We start from the raw sequence: 16,907 nt of genomic DNA on the forward strand, positions 1-16,907 counted from the left end.
GGTGGGTGGGCTCCTCAAGGGCTCACCCCCACAACAAGGGGCAACACCCATTGTTTTTCCTTCCTTGTGAGTCTACTGGGGTACATGGTCTTATGGAGTGGGACAGAATGTGGAAATGGTCACACGGGCCTCCCCAGCTTCCCAGGTGCCCTCTCAGTAGAAGGCATGGCTCGCTCAAGTCGCCCATATGTGACCACATCAGCCACCTCCAGGTCCTGTCCTTAAAATAAACCACAGTAGGTGCGATGGGCCAGTGTTCACCCAGATGCACGCTGGAGGCAGCAGGCTGTTCATTAGTTCAGTTTACCTCAGTTTCACGCCTTCATGGAATACGGCCTCTTCTGCTGGATAACACCCATGATCATCCAGAGCTGTTGAGAGTGTGGGCTTCCCACCTCAGGCAGCACAGTCATATCTGTACTGACATGTGCAAAAGATGGCACATTAAAAATCCCTTGGATCAGCTATAGTGGGCTGCTCACTCCCAACCACAAGAACATGTTCACAGCGTTGGCCAGAAGGAAGATCCCTCCTTCTGAGAGGCGGGACTCGGAGCAGCGGACAGCAGCAGGTAAGGCTGTGCTCTTGACATCCAAGGTGTGGATTGGCAGGAACTGTGGGTAGAAGAAGAGCTGGGAGTCGGCCACTCCCATGGTCATGACCACCTGCCTCTGGAAGGCCCGCTCTTCCGTAGGGGTGTCTGGTCTGCTGAGCAGCACACAGCTTTTCAACAGGGAGTTCATGTACACCGGCAATATCTTCATGGAGTCTGGTAGAATGAGCTGGCACTCTGCAGACGGGCTGGCACAGTTCTTGCGATAACACACCAACATGTGTGCAGTCTGATTAACTAGGATTTCCTGGATGACTTTCAAAGGCTGGTGTAGAACTTCTTTAAAAGCTGACTTGGCAAAGAAGTTGATGAGGGCATCCGTCTCACAGCTCTTGTAAAGATCTGCTAGCTGGGAGCTGCAGTTTAAGCCGAGGTTGTGAATCCGAAGTCTCCGCTGACCCCCGATGGTGGTGTAAAGCACAGCACACTGGATCAGGGCACCACTGTCCTCACTGAGTCTGTCGTCATGCTTGAACTCCACCGTCACAGCCTTGTCACAGTCCAGGGCAGCCATCTCCACGTCTGTGGTGTTGTTCATGAAGACCCCACCAAAGAAGTCTGTGGCTCTGAAACCTGTGCTGGTCCACACCCACATGATGGCATCAAAGCCTATTTTCTTCTCCACGTCACTTCTGAGGTCATTCAGGAACTGCTGGCTATCCAAGTGCATCTGGAAATTGCTGTACTTGTAAAGAGTTCTCCCGGTGAGCAGAGGAACAAGGCCCAAGGAGGCCACATCCACATGGATAAACTTGTTTTATGTGCTTCAGCTTTAGGCCTCTTGTACATAAAACAAATCAGAAAATGCTCATGGACAACTGATTGAGTGTGTGAAGTTTCAAGCAGCTAGAACAAAAACTTTTCAAATTCCAGATCTATTCTCACCTCCCATATAGGTCAAATTGCAGTGAAACCTGAAAATACAACTGTTCCTCACAGTGAAGAGTTTCACGTTGAAGGCACAATTATGGCGAGCATATTTAGTCTAGGTACAAGTTGAATATTACCCAGTGTCAAAGAAAATGGCCAGAAACAAACTATAACCCTAACATTAGCTGTAAACCTTGCCCTAACCCTAACTGTAATTCTTATCCTATTACTAAACTGTTGAAAGAAAACATTGATTCAAGTAGTTCCAAAAACGTAGAGCATAGTTAGGCAGCAAACAGATGAATCCATTGCAGTATCAATGACATCTGAAAAAATAATTTGGTTAGGTATTTCAGCAAATGTGTATTTTGCTGCTTTTATCATAGAGGGATCTCAGATTAACTTATTTTGCATGCTTCAGCTCTTTGGTACTTCAACAAGAAAGAATCACGAAAATGCATTCTGAAACCTGATTGAGTGTATAAAATTTTAAGGAGTAAGCACAAACTCTTCCATCTTGATATCCATCACTTTTATAGGCCCAATTGCAGTGAAACCTAAAAATACAAACTGTTCCTGACAGCAAACACTTGCACCTAGATGGGCCTAACTTTGCAAGCATAAATACGAAAGGTAAAAGGTAAATTCTTCCCAAATATCAAGGAAACTAGACAAAAACTAACTCTATCCATAATTCAAGCATGTTACCTTAGATCTAAAACTAACACATACCCTGACACTAAACATAACCTGTTTAGAGACACATTGGTCCTTGGAGTCCCAATCTTTGGGAACCTAGTGGGCTATCAAATAGATGAACTCCTGCACCTTATCAAAAAAAAAAAAAACCTGACCAAATAATACAGGGAAAAATTTCAATAACTGCTTATTTCCCTGTTTTCTTATACAGTACTCTTGGATAAACTTGTTTTTTGTGTGCTTCAGGTTTTGGCCCTTTCTATAAGGTAAACAACAAACAAACAAACAAACAAAAAACAGACAATGCTTATGGGGAACTGATTGTGTGTGTGTGTGTGTAGTTTCAAGCAGGTAGCAGAAACCCTGTTTGATTTCCACCTGGATTTCCATTCACCCATGTAGGTCATGGTGAATTGTGAAAATACAAACTGTTCCTGACAGCGAACAGTTTCACCTAGAATGACTAAACATGGCAAGAATAGTTAGGCTAGGTAAATGATGAAACCTGCCCATAATCAAAGAAATTAGCCTAAAACTAATAGTAACCTGAACACTAAATCCAACCCTAGCCCTAATTCTAACCCCAACCTTAACCCTATCCCTAAACTGTTTAGGGAACTGTTGATCCTAGGAGTTCCAAAATGGTGGAGCATAGCGGGTCCAGCAAACAGATGAATCCTGTGTAGTATCTAAGACATCTGACTAAATAATTTGGTTAGGCGTTTCAGTAAATGTGTATTTTCCTGCTTTTATCATAGAGTGTTCTCAGATTAAGCTGCTTTCAATGCTTCAACTTTTTTCTACTTTAACCAGAAAGAAACAAGTCAATGCTTTCTGAGATATGATTGAATGTGTGAAGTTTCATGCAGCAACCATAAACACTATTGGATTTCCATCTCTATTTCCATCACCTGTATTTGTCAAAATGCAATTAATCCTGAAAATACAAACTTTTCCTGACTGTGAATACTGGCACATAGATGTCCCAAACTTGGTGAGCATAGTTAGAATATGGAAAAGATGGATCCTTCCCAGTATCAAAGAAACTAGGAAAAAAAAAACTAACTCTAACCATAACACAAGTTTTTAACCTTTGCCCTAATACTAACACAAACCTGACACTAACTCTAACCAGTTTAGAGAATCATTGACCCTTGGAATCCCAAACTTGGGGAACTTAGTGGGATAACAAGCAGATGTATTCCTGCCCCTTATCAAAAAAAATCTGACAAAACAACTGGGGGAGGAATTTCAGTAACTTGGTATTTCCATGTTGTCTTAGAGAGTGCTCTTGAAAAAATCTTGTTTCTGTGTGCTTCCACTTTGGGTCTCTTCTACAAGAAAAAAAAATACAGACAATGATTACAGAGAACTGACAGAGTGTGTGAACTTTCAAGCAGCTAGCAGAAATCATGTTTGATTTCCAACTGTATTTGCATTCACCCATATAGGTCAAAATGCATTGATACCTGAAAATACAAATTATTCCTGAGAGTGAAGTGTTACACACAGAAGGCCCAATGTTGTCGAGTATAGTTAGGCAAGGGAAAATGTGAAACCTGTTGAGTATCAAAGAAATTAGGCCAAAACTAACTATAACACTAACCATAAATCTACCCATAGCCCTAAACCTAAACCTAACCCTAACACTATCCCTAAAATATTTAGACAACTGTTGATACGAGCACTCTCAATAGTTTGGAGCATAGTGAGGCCAGCAAACACATAAAACCTGTGCAATATCAAAAACATTCTACTAAGTAATTTTGTTAGGTATATCAGTAAATGAATATTTTCCTGTTTTTTTTTTTTCATAGAGTATTCTCAAATTAAGTTGTTTTTGCATGCATCAGCTTAGGGGTGTTTCATATGAAAGTAACAAGGCAATGCATCCTGAGACCTGTTTGAGTCTGTGAAGTTTCAAGCAGGATGCACAAACACTGTTCAATTTCCATCATCTGTATGGGTCAAAATGCTGTGAAACCTGAAAATACAAACTGTTCCTGATAGAAAAACAAACTTGCACCTAGATGGCCCAAACTTGGTAAGCATAGTTAGAATAGGTAACAAATAAATCCTGCCCAGTATCAAAGACACTAGACCAAAACTTACTCTAATCATAACCCAAGCTTGTACCTTATCTCTAAAACTAACACAAATCCTGACACTACCCCTAACCTGTTTAGAGAAGCATTTATCATTGGAGGTTCAAACTTTGGGGAGCTAGTGATCTATCAAATAGCTGAATTCTTGTGCTTTATTAAAGAAATCTGACAAAAAATTATGGGAAGAATGTCAGTAACTGGGAATTTTCTGTTTTCTTGTAGAGCGTTCTTAGATAAACTTGTTTTGTGTGCTTTAGCTTTAGGCCTCTTCTACATTAAACAAATCAGACAATGCTCAAAGACAACTTATTGAGTGTGTGAAGTTTCAAGCAGCTAGAACAAACACTTTTCAATTTCCAGCTCAGTTTCCATCACCCATATAGGTCAAATTGCAGTGAAACCTAAAAATAAACTGTTCCTGACATTGAAGAGTTGCATGTAGAAGGAACAATCTTGGTAAGCATATTTAGCCTAGGTACAAGTTGAATATTACCCAGTGTCCAAAAAAGGCTCAAAAAAAAAAAAAAAAAAAAAAAACCTCTAACCCTAACTTTAGCTGTAAACCTTGCCCTAACCCTAATGGTAACTCTTACCCTATTAGTAAACTGTTGAAACAAATATTGATCCTAGTGTGATAGTAGGAGCAAATGTGACTCTATGTTGTTTTATGATTTCATCGTGTAAAACAACCATGCCAAGTAGAAGAGTCATGGCTGGGGCAAGATATTCTTTTCCTTTTGCTATAGAAACCTTAAAGAACACAAAATTACCTAATGGGATATTTTTTCTGTAACTAGGGTAATGGTGCCCTATTTCTGTAACTGGGGTGTCTGGGCTAACTCTCATTGGTTAGGCTTCCCTCTGCTTGACTGCACTGTCTCACAACCTGGCTTGCTTGCATTGGCTAGACCCCCTGAACATCCTTTTGTGATTTTCAGGCTTATAATGAGTGCCCTTGCAATTGTTCAGGGCTGATCAGGGGAATAGCTTTATGTTCTGGTCAGTGGCTACTGGTGTGCTTCAAAAAAGTCTTGATTGATTATACGTGAGTGGTCTGGAAGTCAGTTTATGAAACCCTGGGAGGAAGTTTTAACTATAACATCTGGGGGCTCACCCTGGATTCATTTATTCCCTACCCTCAACCCAAATTAGCCTCTAACAACGGTCCTTTGGATCTTGTTCCTGGAGTAGAGGGGAGCTCCTGAGAGACATTCCTCAGCCTCACTCTGAGGATGCCTCCAATCCATTCTAGGACGCTCTGGAAAGACTCCTGCTGGCCTGTCAGTTCTGTTGAGTGGACTCTTCGTGAGGAAAAAGGTCATATTGGATGCAGTCACTTACATCTTCCCCAGGACAGGACGAGACGTTGTCACTGTCTCCCTGGAGGTCTCCCTGTGTGACCTCATCTCTCTGTATCTGAGGCCCACTGGAGGATTCCCTGGGAGGCCTCATCTGTCTGGGTGCAGGACAAGATGTGGTCTGTGCCCCATAAGAGGTCTTCTTGTGTGACCTCAGCGATTGTTGCTTGTCCTGTGTCTGTTCTGCTGTTTGTCATTTCTCCAGTGTCTTCTGCTTTTTGTCATTTGTCCAGTGTCAGTTCACCAGCCTTTTGTTCTGTTTGCGTGGTCTCTGCCCCATTAGAGGTCTCCCTTTGTGGTCTCAGCGATTGTTGCTTGTCCTGTATCTGTTCTGCTGTTTGTCGTTTCTCCAGAGTCTTCTTGCTGTTTGTCATTTGTTCTGTGTCTGTTTGCTGGCCGTTTGTCTTGTGTTAATCTGTCCATGTATTGTGTGTGGGCCCTTTTCTTGTTCTCATAACTGCTCTTCTTTCACCAGGACTCCTTTGCTCCACTGACATCATGGGACAAGAAAGCGCTACAGAGATCTCTACCTGGACACCTTTAATTGTTTTCTTAACAATTTTCAGGACTTTCTCTGTTGGTTTGTTTTGTGTTCTATGTTAATTTCTACCTCAGTTTGTTTCTATTGGGTAAAAATGGTTAAAACAGTTATAACTGTGCTCACTATAGCTTGCATTAAAATGTAAAGTGCTGCCAACTGGACTAAAAGAATTGTCAAAAGTAAAAGCTAAAGGTAAAAAGAAAAAAGCATTCTAGAGATTGTCTTCATTTAGGAACTGGGTCAGGTGGCCAACTGGGTAAATCATGTCAGTTCCTATACAGGATAGATTAAAACTAAAGTGTTTTATAAGATTACTATTCCTAAATTGTATAACAAAAAGCATAATTTTGTCTAGAAAATTTAGCTTTTGCCTCTCAGTATTTGCAAGCATGTATAACTCCCAACTATTAAAAAAAATCTAAAGATTTTTCAATGTCAAGATAAAAGTTGGTGGCTGCTATCCAAGAAACCAGAAAAACCAGTTGAGAATGGTACCCGAACCTGGGGGACTCTCCCAAGGAGACCATTGAAGCTGCATCTTTGGGAAGTTCCTCCAGGGAGAAATAAGCCCCCTTCATTTGTCTATGTTCCCTCAACTATTTTCAGTTTTCATGAACAGGACCACCTCAGGAAAAAGGTCAGAAACCTTTTAAAATTCTATATTTGTTAAACTTCTAATTTTGATCCATTATTCCTAGGTTAATATGCTTTTCTGATTACACTCTGCTTTATTCTAAGGCCAATTTACAAGGGTTAACTCTCAATCTAATAGGTTTTTTTTAAAAAATAAGCTACAAGGCTTTTGTTTGTCTGTTTGCTTTGTGTGGGTGCACCTGTGTACTGTCTGTCTACATGTATTGCCATGTTTACATATATTTGGTAGAGAAAAATGACATATGAGCCCATAAATTAACATTTTTAAAAAATGGATCCAAATATATTGGTTAATATAATTTAAAAGGTTCAATTTAAATTGGGAAATAAATAAAAGTACAAATGTCTTTAAAGTTACTAATGCACAGTTTTGTTTCCAGATGATTAAACAGCTATTAAAATGTTAATGTCTATAAAGTGTCTGACATCCATTGTCTCTAAAATTTTTATTGAACAACACACAAAAGATTACTAATACTATTCAATGCACTTGTCTGATACATTGTTTTTTAAAATAAGATATGTAAATTTTATCTAAACGTATATGAAACTAATCAAGGATGTGTTTGTTAGAGACATCTAATTAGTTTACAAAGCTAAAATGCTAACTGTTAAATATAATATCAAGTACTCTTAACTCCTCAAATTCCATAAGGTAAAAGAGTTAAACAATGTTGGTGTTTTCATAAATTGGTAAACTAAAACAAATTTGAAATTATTTTGTGTTATTATAAAAACAGGGTTATTATAAATTACAAAGTCCCAAAAGGTATAATTCTACATACAAAAGTCAAGCGATTTCAACTGTATTTCAACTAAAGTACTGTAAATAACAAATATTTCATCTTATTAAAATGGTAATTTATCTAAATTCAAAAATTTATAAGGGTTATTTCAAGGTACAAACAAAAAAGGATCTATGGTTTAAAAATTATTAAACAGTTCTAAAAATAAAAATATATTTAATAAAAAACGTTTCCAGGTAAAAAAGCCTTTATGTGGTAAAATATCTAAGTAAATAACAAAAGTGTCTAATTAAGTAATATAAAGGTCTATAAATAAAAGACAAATATTAATAGGTTTATATGTAACTAAGTTGGTTATATATGTAACACAAATATTTAAAACTATTCAAGGTAGTTTCCTAAGGACAAATAATAATGTACTGATATATTTATATGTTACAATGACACAAACTTCGAAAAATATTAATTACATTATTTCTGCTAAATTTTATTCCCTAGAACAAGTAATCTTGGAGAAATTAAGGTTTGTCCTTCTGTGGCCAAACAACAACTGTTATTTTAAAGTATTGTCCTACATTACAAAGTCTAGATTTTCCTTTAAATGCTAACCTTGGTTAATAAAAAAAATCAATAAAAGTGTGGTACATTACTCTTCTTTACAGTTCAAATTTGTTCTTATCTTTCAGGTATAAAAGTCTTTAAGGTAAAAGGTTTAAATAAACATTTTATCAAGCTTGTATTATCCAAACTAAAGTTGTCTGAAATGGTAATTTAAACTTATAAAGATAATAAATTTTACTGGGGATTTATTTATATTATTTTATGTTTTGTAACAAAATTTTATGTTACCTTTTACACTAAAATATAAAATTTTATTTTATTTTTTTTTAAAGAGAGAGTGAGAGAGGAGAGAGAGAGAGAGAGAGAGAGAGAGAGAGAGAGAGAGAGAGAGAATTTTTTAATATTTATTTTTTAGTTCTCGGCAGACACAACATCTTTGTTGGTATGTGGTGCTGAGGATCGAACCCGAGCCGCACGCATGCCAGGCGAGCGCGCTACCGCTGAGCCACATCTCCAGCCCCTAAAATATAAAATTTAAAAAAAAATATTTTAAAAAGTAATGGGAGACTTATCTATTTGATTTAAAAAATCACGGATAAAAAAATGTTAAGGGCTCTCAGCCTTTCCTTAATTACTGTTTCAGATGCATGTCATATTGTGATAGCTAACATTCATACTGAGTCAGAAAACAATATATGTAAACTTTATAAAATGAGATCTAAAAAGAAAGACACAGATTATCTTTAGAACTAAAACACTTTACCTAAGATTGTGAAGAGCATTGCATTACCTGAGAGAAGGCTGTGCCTCCCACCTTTCAGCATGTCAAATTAACTTCAAGTAGGCCAGATTTCAGTTAATTTAAAGTTACATTCAAAGATTAATTTATTGGAAAGATTACTGTGATCTCCAATAGAAAATATAATGTATTACTCAGGCAAGGATCAAAATTATATACAACCAAAATATGTTTTTACTACTGTTAATTTCACTTTGTATTTTCATTATAACTAAAAATAGTTACCACTACACTTAGAGCAACCAAGAGACCTTTACCCTGACAGTGTTTGATAAAACACAAAGAGAGAGAGAGAGAGAGAGAGAGAGAGAGAGAGAGAGAGAGAGAGAGAGGAAAAAAGAGGGAAAAAGTGAGAGGGTGAATGAGAGAAAGTGAAAGAAAAAGGAGAGAGCAAGAGAGAAGGAACTGGAAAGAGAGAGATTTGATAGCCAAAATCTAATGGGGTCTCTGGGTCTGCAAGCTGCCTTGTTGGTGTACAGTGATTGCATCAAACAGTAGATGCTAAGATGTCATATTCTGCCTTCAGGCAGATCTTCAGCATTACATAAATTAATAAATAAAATAAGAAATTTTTTGTCTTCTTTTTTTTTATTGGTTGTTCAAAACATTAGAAAGATTGCAGAATCACATTGGTTACACATCCACATTTTTACATAATGCCATATTAGTAACTGTTGTATTCTGCTACCTTTCCTATCCTCTACTATCCCCCCTCCCCTCCCCACACATCTTCTCTCTCTAACCCATCTACATTAAAGTTAAAGCCCAGCATTCTTTCTTTAAATCTGGTAAAACTGACTTTCTGGATGTTTAAGGCCAAATTTAATTATTAAGTTTATAATAAAGGGGCCAAAGAAACCAATATTTGGCTCTTGCCCTCTAAGTCAGCCTGAACCCAGGACAGGGGAAAAAGCTTTGAAACTCCAGGCCACATAACCTCCCGATAAGGGAGATTAATGAGACCTCTGGAGAACAGAAAATCAATGAGTGTACATGCTGCAAAAGAGGAGGGTCATTGAAAAAGCTAGACATGCCTGATGCTTCCAAGGGAAGCCGTATGGTCATCAAGACCTTGACCCATCCTAATGCAGATGACACAAACAGAGCTAAAATTCTGCTCACAAGTTCCCCAAGAGTGTTCTCCAAGGAAACTCAGCTGACTCTTACCAATAGATAGGAACAAGGTCAGTTTTACCAGCTTGGTCTTAAACAACTAACAAAAACAGTTAAAACCAAAGCACAGTCATTCCTGGATATTTAAAAAGAAAAAAAAAAGTTATTTTAATGTAACTTAAAATGTACACTAGTGTTAGCATACCCCAAAATAAGTAAGTGGAAACAACAAAAGAAAAATTCTTAGGCAAAATGCCTGATAACTATCAATAAAAAACTGCCAGAAGTTTTGTCAGTTTAAGGCCTACAGATCTTCCTAACTTCCTACACAGGTAGATGTAATCAATGTTTATTAATATAATTATCTATCCCTAAGTAACAAAGGAATCTTTACTGAACACAGAGGTCATGCCAAAAAGGTATTTTTACCAAAGTCAGATGACATTAACTTATTTAACTAAATGTTGTGTCTACATTCCTGAAAATTCTGACAATGTTAAAGATTTATGTTCCCTAAAAAAAGTGCCTTATTAGGCTTTGTTAGGCCTTGTTATGGGGACAATTTCTCAGGTATTCCACCTCCTGGTAAACCATTATTAATTTCTTACATTTTCATGATATTCATGGACAGATTCCAGATGCTAAAACTGATATTTTTTATTAATCTTAGTTCAGCACTCATGTCTTTTTGTTTCTCTCATAGAAGTTCCCACCCAGGTGAATTTACATCCTGTTCTTCCTGAACCAGATTTTTTACCATGGACTTCTTGACCCACTCAGTTTCTAAAAAGGGACTCCAAACTGCTTGCCCACTGCACTTCACCCCCTTTCAGCTGGAAGTGTCAAGAACGGTCATCACCCTTTTCCCTTATGGCAATTGGAGTTCCCTAATATTAGAGGAAAACTTATGGTCAATATAGATGTTCGCCAATATGTCTATCTCAGAAGGACATAACTGAAAAACGACTCCCAAGATTACACTGGGTGATCTCCCAGAAAGAGACACTTGCTTCCACAACCCAGATTTTAAAAGGAACAACTCCCTGTTCACCAAAAATTGTGCTTCCCGGGTCCCACTTTGAACTCCTTGATTAAATCTCCAAACTGTCAATAACTCTAAACTATGTAACCTACTATTTTGATGGAGTAAAGGAAATAGAACACCTGGACTTACTAAAACGTCAGGCCCCACTGATTTATCAACATAGACTGGCTACCCCCATTTTAGTTCCCCTCCTGGCTGGTATCTACAGCTTTGGGAAACTTTATTACAGGCTCTAAAAATTTTAAGTCCCTCAGACGTCAAATAGATATAAATTTAAACTTCAGGTAATTGGTTCTAAAACCTATTTCTTGGTCCCTTTCTTTGACTACCATCATTTCACTGGGGTTGGGCCCCAAGTTCTTCTCCTCATTGGTATTACTCTAGGACCCTGCCACTTAAAAACCCTCCTAAATCATACAAAAGATTGTAGGTGAGGTCAGATTTATGGTCTTGCGAGCACAATAAAGTCCCTTAGACACAGGAGGACAAAAAAGAAACTGAGGCCTAATGATGTGCAAGATTGACATCAAACCTACTAAGACCAGTGGGGAATGTGATAGTAGGAGCAAATGAGACTCCATTTTGTTTCATAATTTCATCCTGTGAAACAGCCATGCCAAGTAGAAGAGACATGGCTGGGGCAAGATGTTCTTTTTCTTTTGCTATGGAAACCTTTAAGAACACAAAACTACCTAATGGGGTATTGTTTCTGTAACTAGGATAACGGGGCTCTGTTTCTGTAACTGGGGTGATTGGGATAACTGTGATTGGTTAGGCTTCCCTCCACTTGACTGCTCTGTCCAGCTTCTGGAACCTGACTTGCTTGCATTGGCTAGAACCCCTGAACTTCCCTTTTATGGTTTTCAGGCTTATCAGGAGTGCCCTTGCAATTGATCAGGGCTAATCAGGGGAACAGATTTAAGTTCTGGTCAGCCGCCACCGGAGTGCTTCAATAAAGCTTGATTCGATTATACATGAGTGGTCTGGGAGTCAGTTTATAAAATCCTGGAATGAAGCTTTAACTATAACACTAGTAGCTCCAAAAATATAAAGCATAGTGGCATTAGTAAACATATGAATCCTTTGCAGTATCAAAGACATCTGACTAAATAATTTGGTTATGTATTTCAGTAAATGTGTATTTTCCTGCTTTTATCATAGAGTATTCTCAGATTAAGTTGTTTTTGCATGCTTCAGCTCTTTGGTACTTCAACAAGAAAGAATCACAAAAAAGGATTGTGAGACCAGATTGAGTGTGTGAAGTTTCAAGGAATAAGAACAAACTCTGTTCAATGTCCATCTTCATATCCATCACCTGTATAGACCAAATTGCAGTGAAATCTAAAAATGCAAACTGTTCCTGACAGTGAACACTTGCACCTAGATGGGAATAACTTACCAAGAATAACTAGGATAGGTAAAAGGTAAATCCTACCCAGTATCAAATAAACTGGACAAAAATTAACTCTAACCATAACACAAGCCTCTAACCTTAGACCTAAAACTAACACAAACCCTGACAGAAACCCTAACCTGGGTTTAGAGAACAATTGACCCATGGAGTCCCAATCTTGGGAAACTTATTGGGCTATCATAAAGATGAACTCCTGCACCTTATCAAAAAATCTGATCAAACAATAGAGGAAGGAATTTCAATAACTCCTTATTTTCCTCTTTTCTTATACAATGCTCTTGGATAAACTTGTTTTTGTGTGCTTCAAGTTGTGGCTTCCTCTACAAGAAAAAAAAAAAAAAAAAACAGACAATGCTTATGGAGATCTGAGTGTGTGTGTGTAGTTTCAAGCAGGTAGGAAAAACCCTGTTTGATTTTCACCTGGATTTCCATTCACCTATATAGGTCAAAATGCATTGCTACCTGAAAATAAAAACTGTTCCTGACAGAGAACAGTTTTACCTAGAATGCCTAAACATGGCAAGAATAGTTAGGCTAGGTAAATTATGAAACCTGCCCATAGTCAAAGAAATTAGCCTCAAACTAACACTAACCCTAACAGTATATCTAACCCTAGCCCTAACACTAACTGCAATCCTAACCCTAACCCTAAACTATTTAGAGAACTGTTGATTCTAGGAGTTCCAAAAGGGTGGAGCAGAGTGGGGCCAGCAAACTGATGAATCCTGTGCAGTGTCAAAGACATCTGACTAAATAATTTGGTTAGGTATTTCAGTAATTGTGTATTTTCCTGCTTTTATCATACAGTGATAAAATTTATGATATTTTATCATACTTAGATTAAGTTGTTTTCCATTCTTCAGCTTTTTTCTACTTTAACAAGAAAGAAACAAGACAATGAATTCTGAGACCTGATTGAGTGTGTAAAGTTTCAAGCAGCAACCATAAACAATATTGGATTTTCATCTCTACTTCCATCACCTGTATTTGTCAAAATGCAGTTAAACCTGAAAATACAAACTTTTCCTGACAGGGAATACTTGCACATAGATAGCCGAAACTTGGCAAGCATAGTTAGGATAGGTAAAAGATGAATCCTGCCAAGTATCAAAAGAACTAGAAAAAAATCAACTCTAACCATAACACAAGTTTTTAACCTTTGCCCTAAAACTAACACAAACCTGACACTAACCCTAACTTGTCTAGAGATTCATTGACCCTTGTAATTCCAAACATGGGGAACCTAGTGAGCTAACAAGCAGATATATTCCTTCCCTTATAAAAAAAAAAAAAATCTGACCAAACCATTGTGGGAGGAATTTCAGTAATTTGGTATTTCCATGTTGTCTTAAAGAGTGCTCTTGGAAAAACTTGTTTCTGTATGCTTCCACTTTGGCCCTCTTCTACAAGAAAACAACAGACAATGATGACAGAGAACTGATAGAGTTTGTGAATTTTCAAGCAGCTAGCACAAACCATGTTTGATTTCCAGCTGGATTTGCATTCACCCATACAGATCAAAATGCATTAATACCTGAAAATACAAACTGTTTCTGACAGTGAAAAGTTGCACCTAGGGCTGGGGATGTGGCTCAAGCGGTAGCGCGCTCGCCTGGCATGCGTGCGGCCCGGGTTCGATCCTCAGCACCACATACTAACAAAGATGTTGTGTCCGCCGAGAACTAAAAAATAAATATTAAAAAGTCTCTCTGTCTGTCTCTCTCTCCTCTCTCACTCTCTCTTTAAAAAAAAAAAAAGTTGCACCTAGAAGGCCCAAACTTGGCGAGCATATTAGACAAGGGAAAAGGTGAAATCTGCCCAGTACCAAAGAAATTAGGCTAAAACTAACTCTAACCCTAACACTAAATCTACCCATACACCTAACCCTAAACATAACCCTATCTGTAAACTGTTTACAGAAATGTAGATGTGAGCAGACCCAAAATTGTGGAGCATAATGGAGCCATCAAACAGATGAATCATGTGCAATATCAAAAAACAACTGATTAAATAATTTTGTTAGGTATTTTGGTGAATGAATATTTTCCTGTTTTTTCACAGAATATTCTCAGATTAAGTTGTTTTTGCATGCATCAGCATAGGGCTACTTAAACATGAATGAAATAAGGCAATGCATCCTGAGAACTAATTGAGTGAGTGAAGTTTCAATCACAAGCCAGTTTCAATCAGGAAGCTTAAACCCTGTTGGATTTCTGTCATGTGTATAGGTCAAAATCCTGTGAAACCTGAAAATACAAACTGTTTCTGACAGGAAACACTTGCACCTAGATGGCCTAAAGTTGGCAAGCAGAGTTAGGATACGTAAGAGATTAATCCTGCCCAGTATCAAGGAAACTAGACAAAAACTAACTCTAACCATAACACAAGCTTGTACCTTAGCTCTAAAACTAACACAAATCCTGACACTATCCCTAAGCTGTTGAGTGAACTATTTATCATTGGAGTTTAAAAATTTGGGATGATGAATTCCTGTGTTTATCAAAGAAATTTGACCAAAAAAATAGGGAAGAATTTCAGTAACTGGGTATTTTATGTTTTTTTTTTTTCTTGGTAGAGTGTTCTTAGGTAAATTTGTGATTCAGCTTTGAGCCTCTTCTAGTGGAAACAAATCAGACAATGCTCATGGAGAACTGATTGAATGTGTGAAGTTTCAAGCAGCTACCACAAACCCTGTTTGATTTTCAGGTGGATTTCCATTCACCCAAAAGTCAAAATGCAGTGATAACTAAAAATACAAACTGTTCCTGACATTGAACATTTGCACCGAGAAGGCCCATACCTGATGAGCATATTTAGGATAGGTAAAACATGAATCCTGCCCAGTATCAAAGAAAGTAGCCCAAAACTAACTCAAACGCTAACACTAGCTGTAACCCTGGCCTTAACCCTAACCCTAACCATAAGGCTATCCCTAAACTGTTGAGAGAATCATTGATTCTAGGAACCTCAAAAGTATGGAGCATAGTGGGGCCAGTAAACAGATGGTTTCTCTGCAGAATCAAAGAAATCTGACTAAATATTTTGGTTACATATTTCATTTTTTTTTAAATAAAGAGAGAGTGAGAGAGGAGAGAGAGAGAATTTTTAATAATTATTTTTTAGTTCTCGGTGGACACAACATCTTTGTTAGTATTGGTTACATATTTCAATAAATGGATTTTTTTCCTTGCTTTTTCAAAGAGTGATCTCAGATACAGTCGTTTTTTCATGCTTTAGCTTGGGGGCTACTTCAACAAGAAAGAAACAATACAATACATTCTGAGAACTGATTTAGGGTGTGACGTTTCAAGAAACAAGCTAAAACCCTGTTTGATTTTGAGCTCAATTTCCATTCACCTATAAAAGTCAAAATGCAGGGAAACCTGAAAATGCAAACTGTTCCTGACAGTGAATAATTGCACATAGATGGCATAAACTTGGTCAGCATAGTTAGGATAGGTAAAAGTTGAATCCTGCCCAGTATCAACGAAGGTATATAAAAACTAACTCTAACTATAAAACCAGTTTGTAACCCTAGCCCTCAAACTAACACACAGTCTGACACTAAACCTAACCTGTTTTGAGAACAATTGATACTTGGCATTCCGAATACGGGGAGCATAGTGAGCTAGTACAAGATAAATTCCTGTGCCAAATCAAAGAATTCTGACCAAACAATTGAAGGAGGAATTCAACAACTGGGTATTTCCCTGTTTTCTTATAGACTGCTCTTGGATAAACTTTTTATTATGTGCTTCAGCTTTTGGCATTTTCTGCAAGAAACAATCCATACAATGCTAATGAAGAACTGATAGAGTGTGTGAAGTTTCAAGCTGCCAGCATAAATTTTTTGCTTTCCATCTAGATTTCCATTCACCCACATAAGTCAAAATGCAGTGATACCTGAAAATACAAACTGTTCCTGATAGGGAACAGTTGGACCTAGAAGGACCAAAATTGACAACCATATTTAGGCTATGTACAAGTTGAATTCTGCCTAGTATCAAAGAAATTGGCTCAAAAATAACTCTAACCCTAACACTAGTTCTAACCCTAATCCTAACCCTAAATCTATCCCTAAACTGTTTAGAGAATCATTGATCCTAGGAGACCCAAAAGTGTGAAGCAGAGCTGGGCCAGCAAACAGATGCATCCTGTGAAATATCAAGGACATCTGACTAGATAATTTGGTTAGATATTTTATTAAATTGGTATTTCCTCTTTTTATATTCATAGAGGGTTTAGATTAATTTTTTTTTCATTATTCAGTTCTTTGCTACTTTAATAAGAAAGAATAAAGACAATGCATTCTGAGACTTGATGAGTGTGTGAAGTTTCAAGCAGCAAGCACAAACCCTGTTTGATTTCCATTCACCCATATAGGTCATA

At 37.6% G+C, this 16,907-nt stretch overlaps 1 protein-coding gene across 1 annotated transcript in view; it reads right to left on the reverse strand.

Moving 5' to 3' along the window:
- Window positions 1-314: 314 nt before the first annotated feature.
- Window positions 315-16,907, reverse strand: part of LOC113175545 (protein transport protein Sec24D-like) — a 99,288-nt gene continuing 82,695 nt past the window's right edge. Inside the window, 1 exon segment of the mRNA XM_077803116.1 lies at window positions 315-1,364. Within this exon segment, the coding sequence (XP_077659242.1) occupies window positions 315-1,364 (1,050 nt within the window).

The sequence above is a fragment of the Urocitellus parryii genome, chromosome 10 (genome assembly GCF_045843805.1).
Source record: "Urocitellus parryii isolate mUroPar1 chromosome 10, mUroPar1.hap1, whole genome shotgun sequence".
NCBI lineage: Eukaryota > Metazoa > Chordata > Mammalia > Rodentia > Sciuridae > Urocitellus > Urocitellus parryii.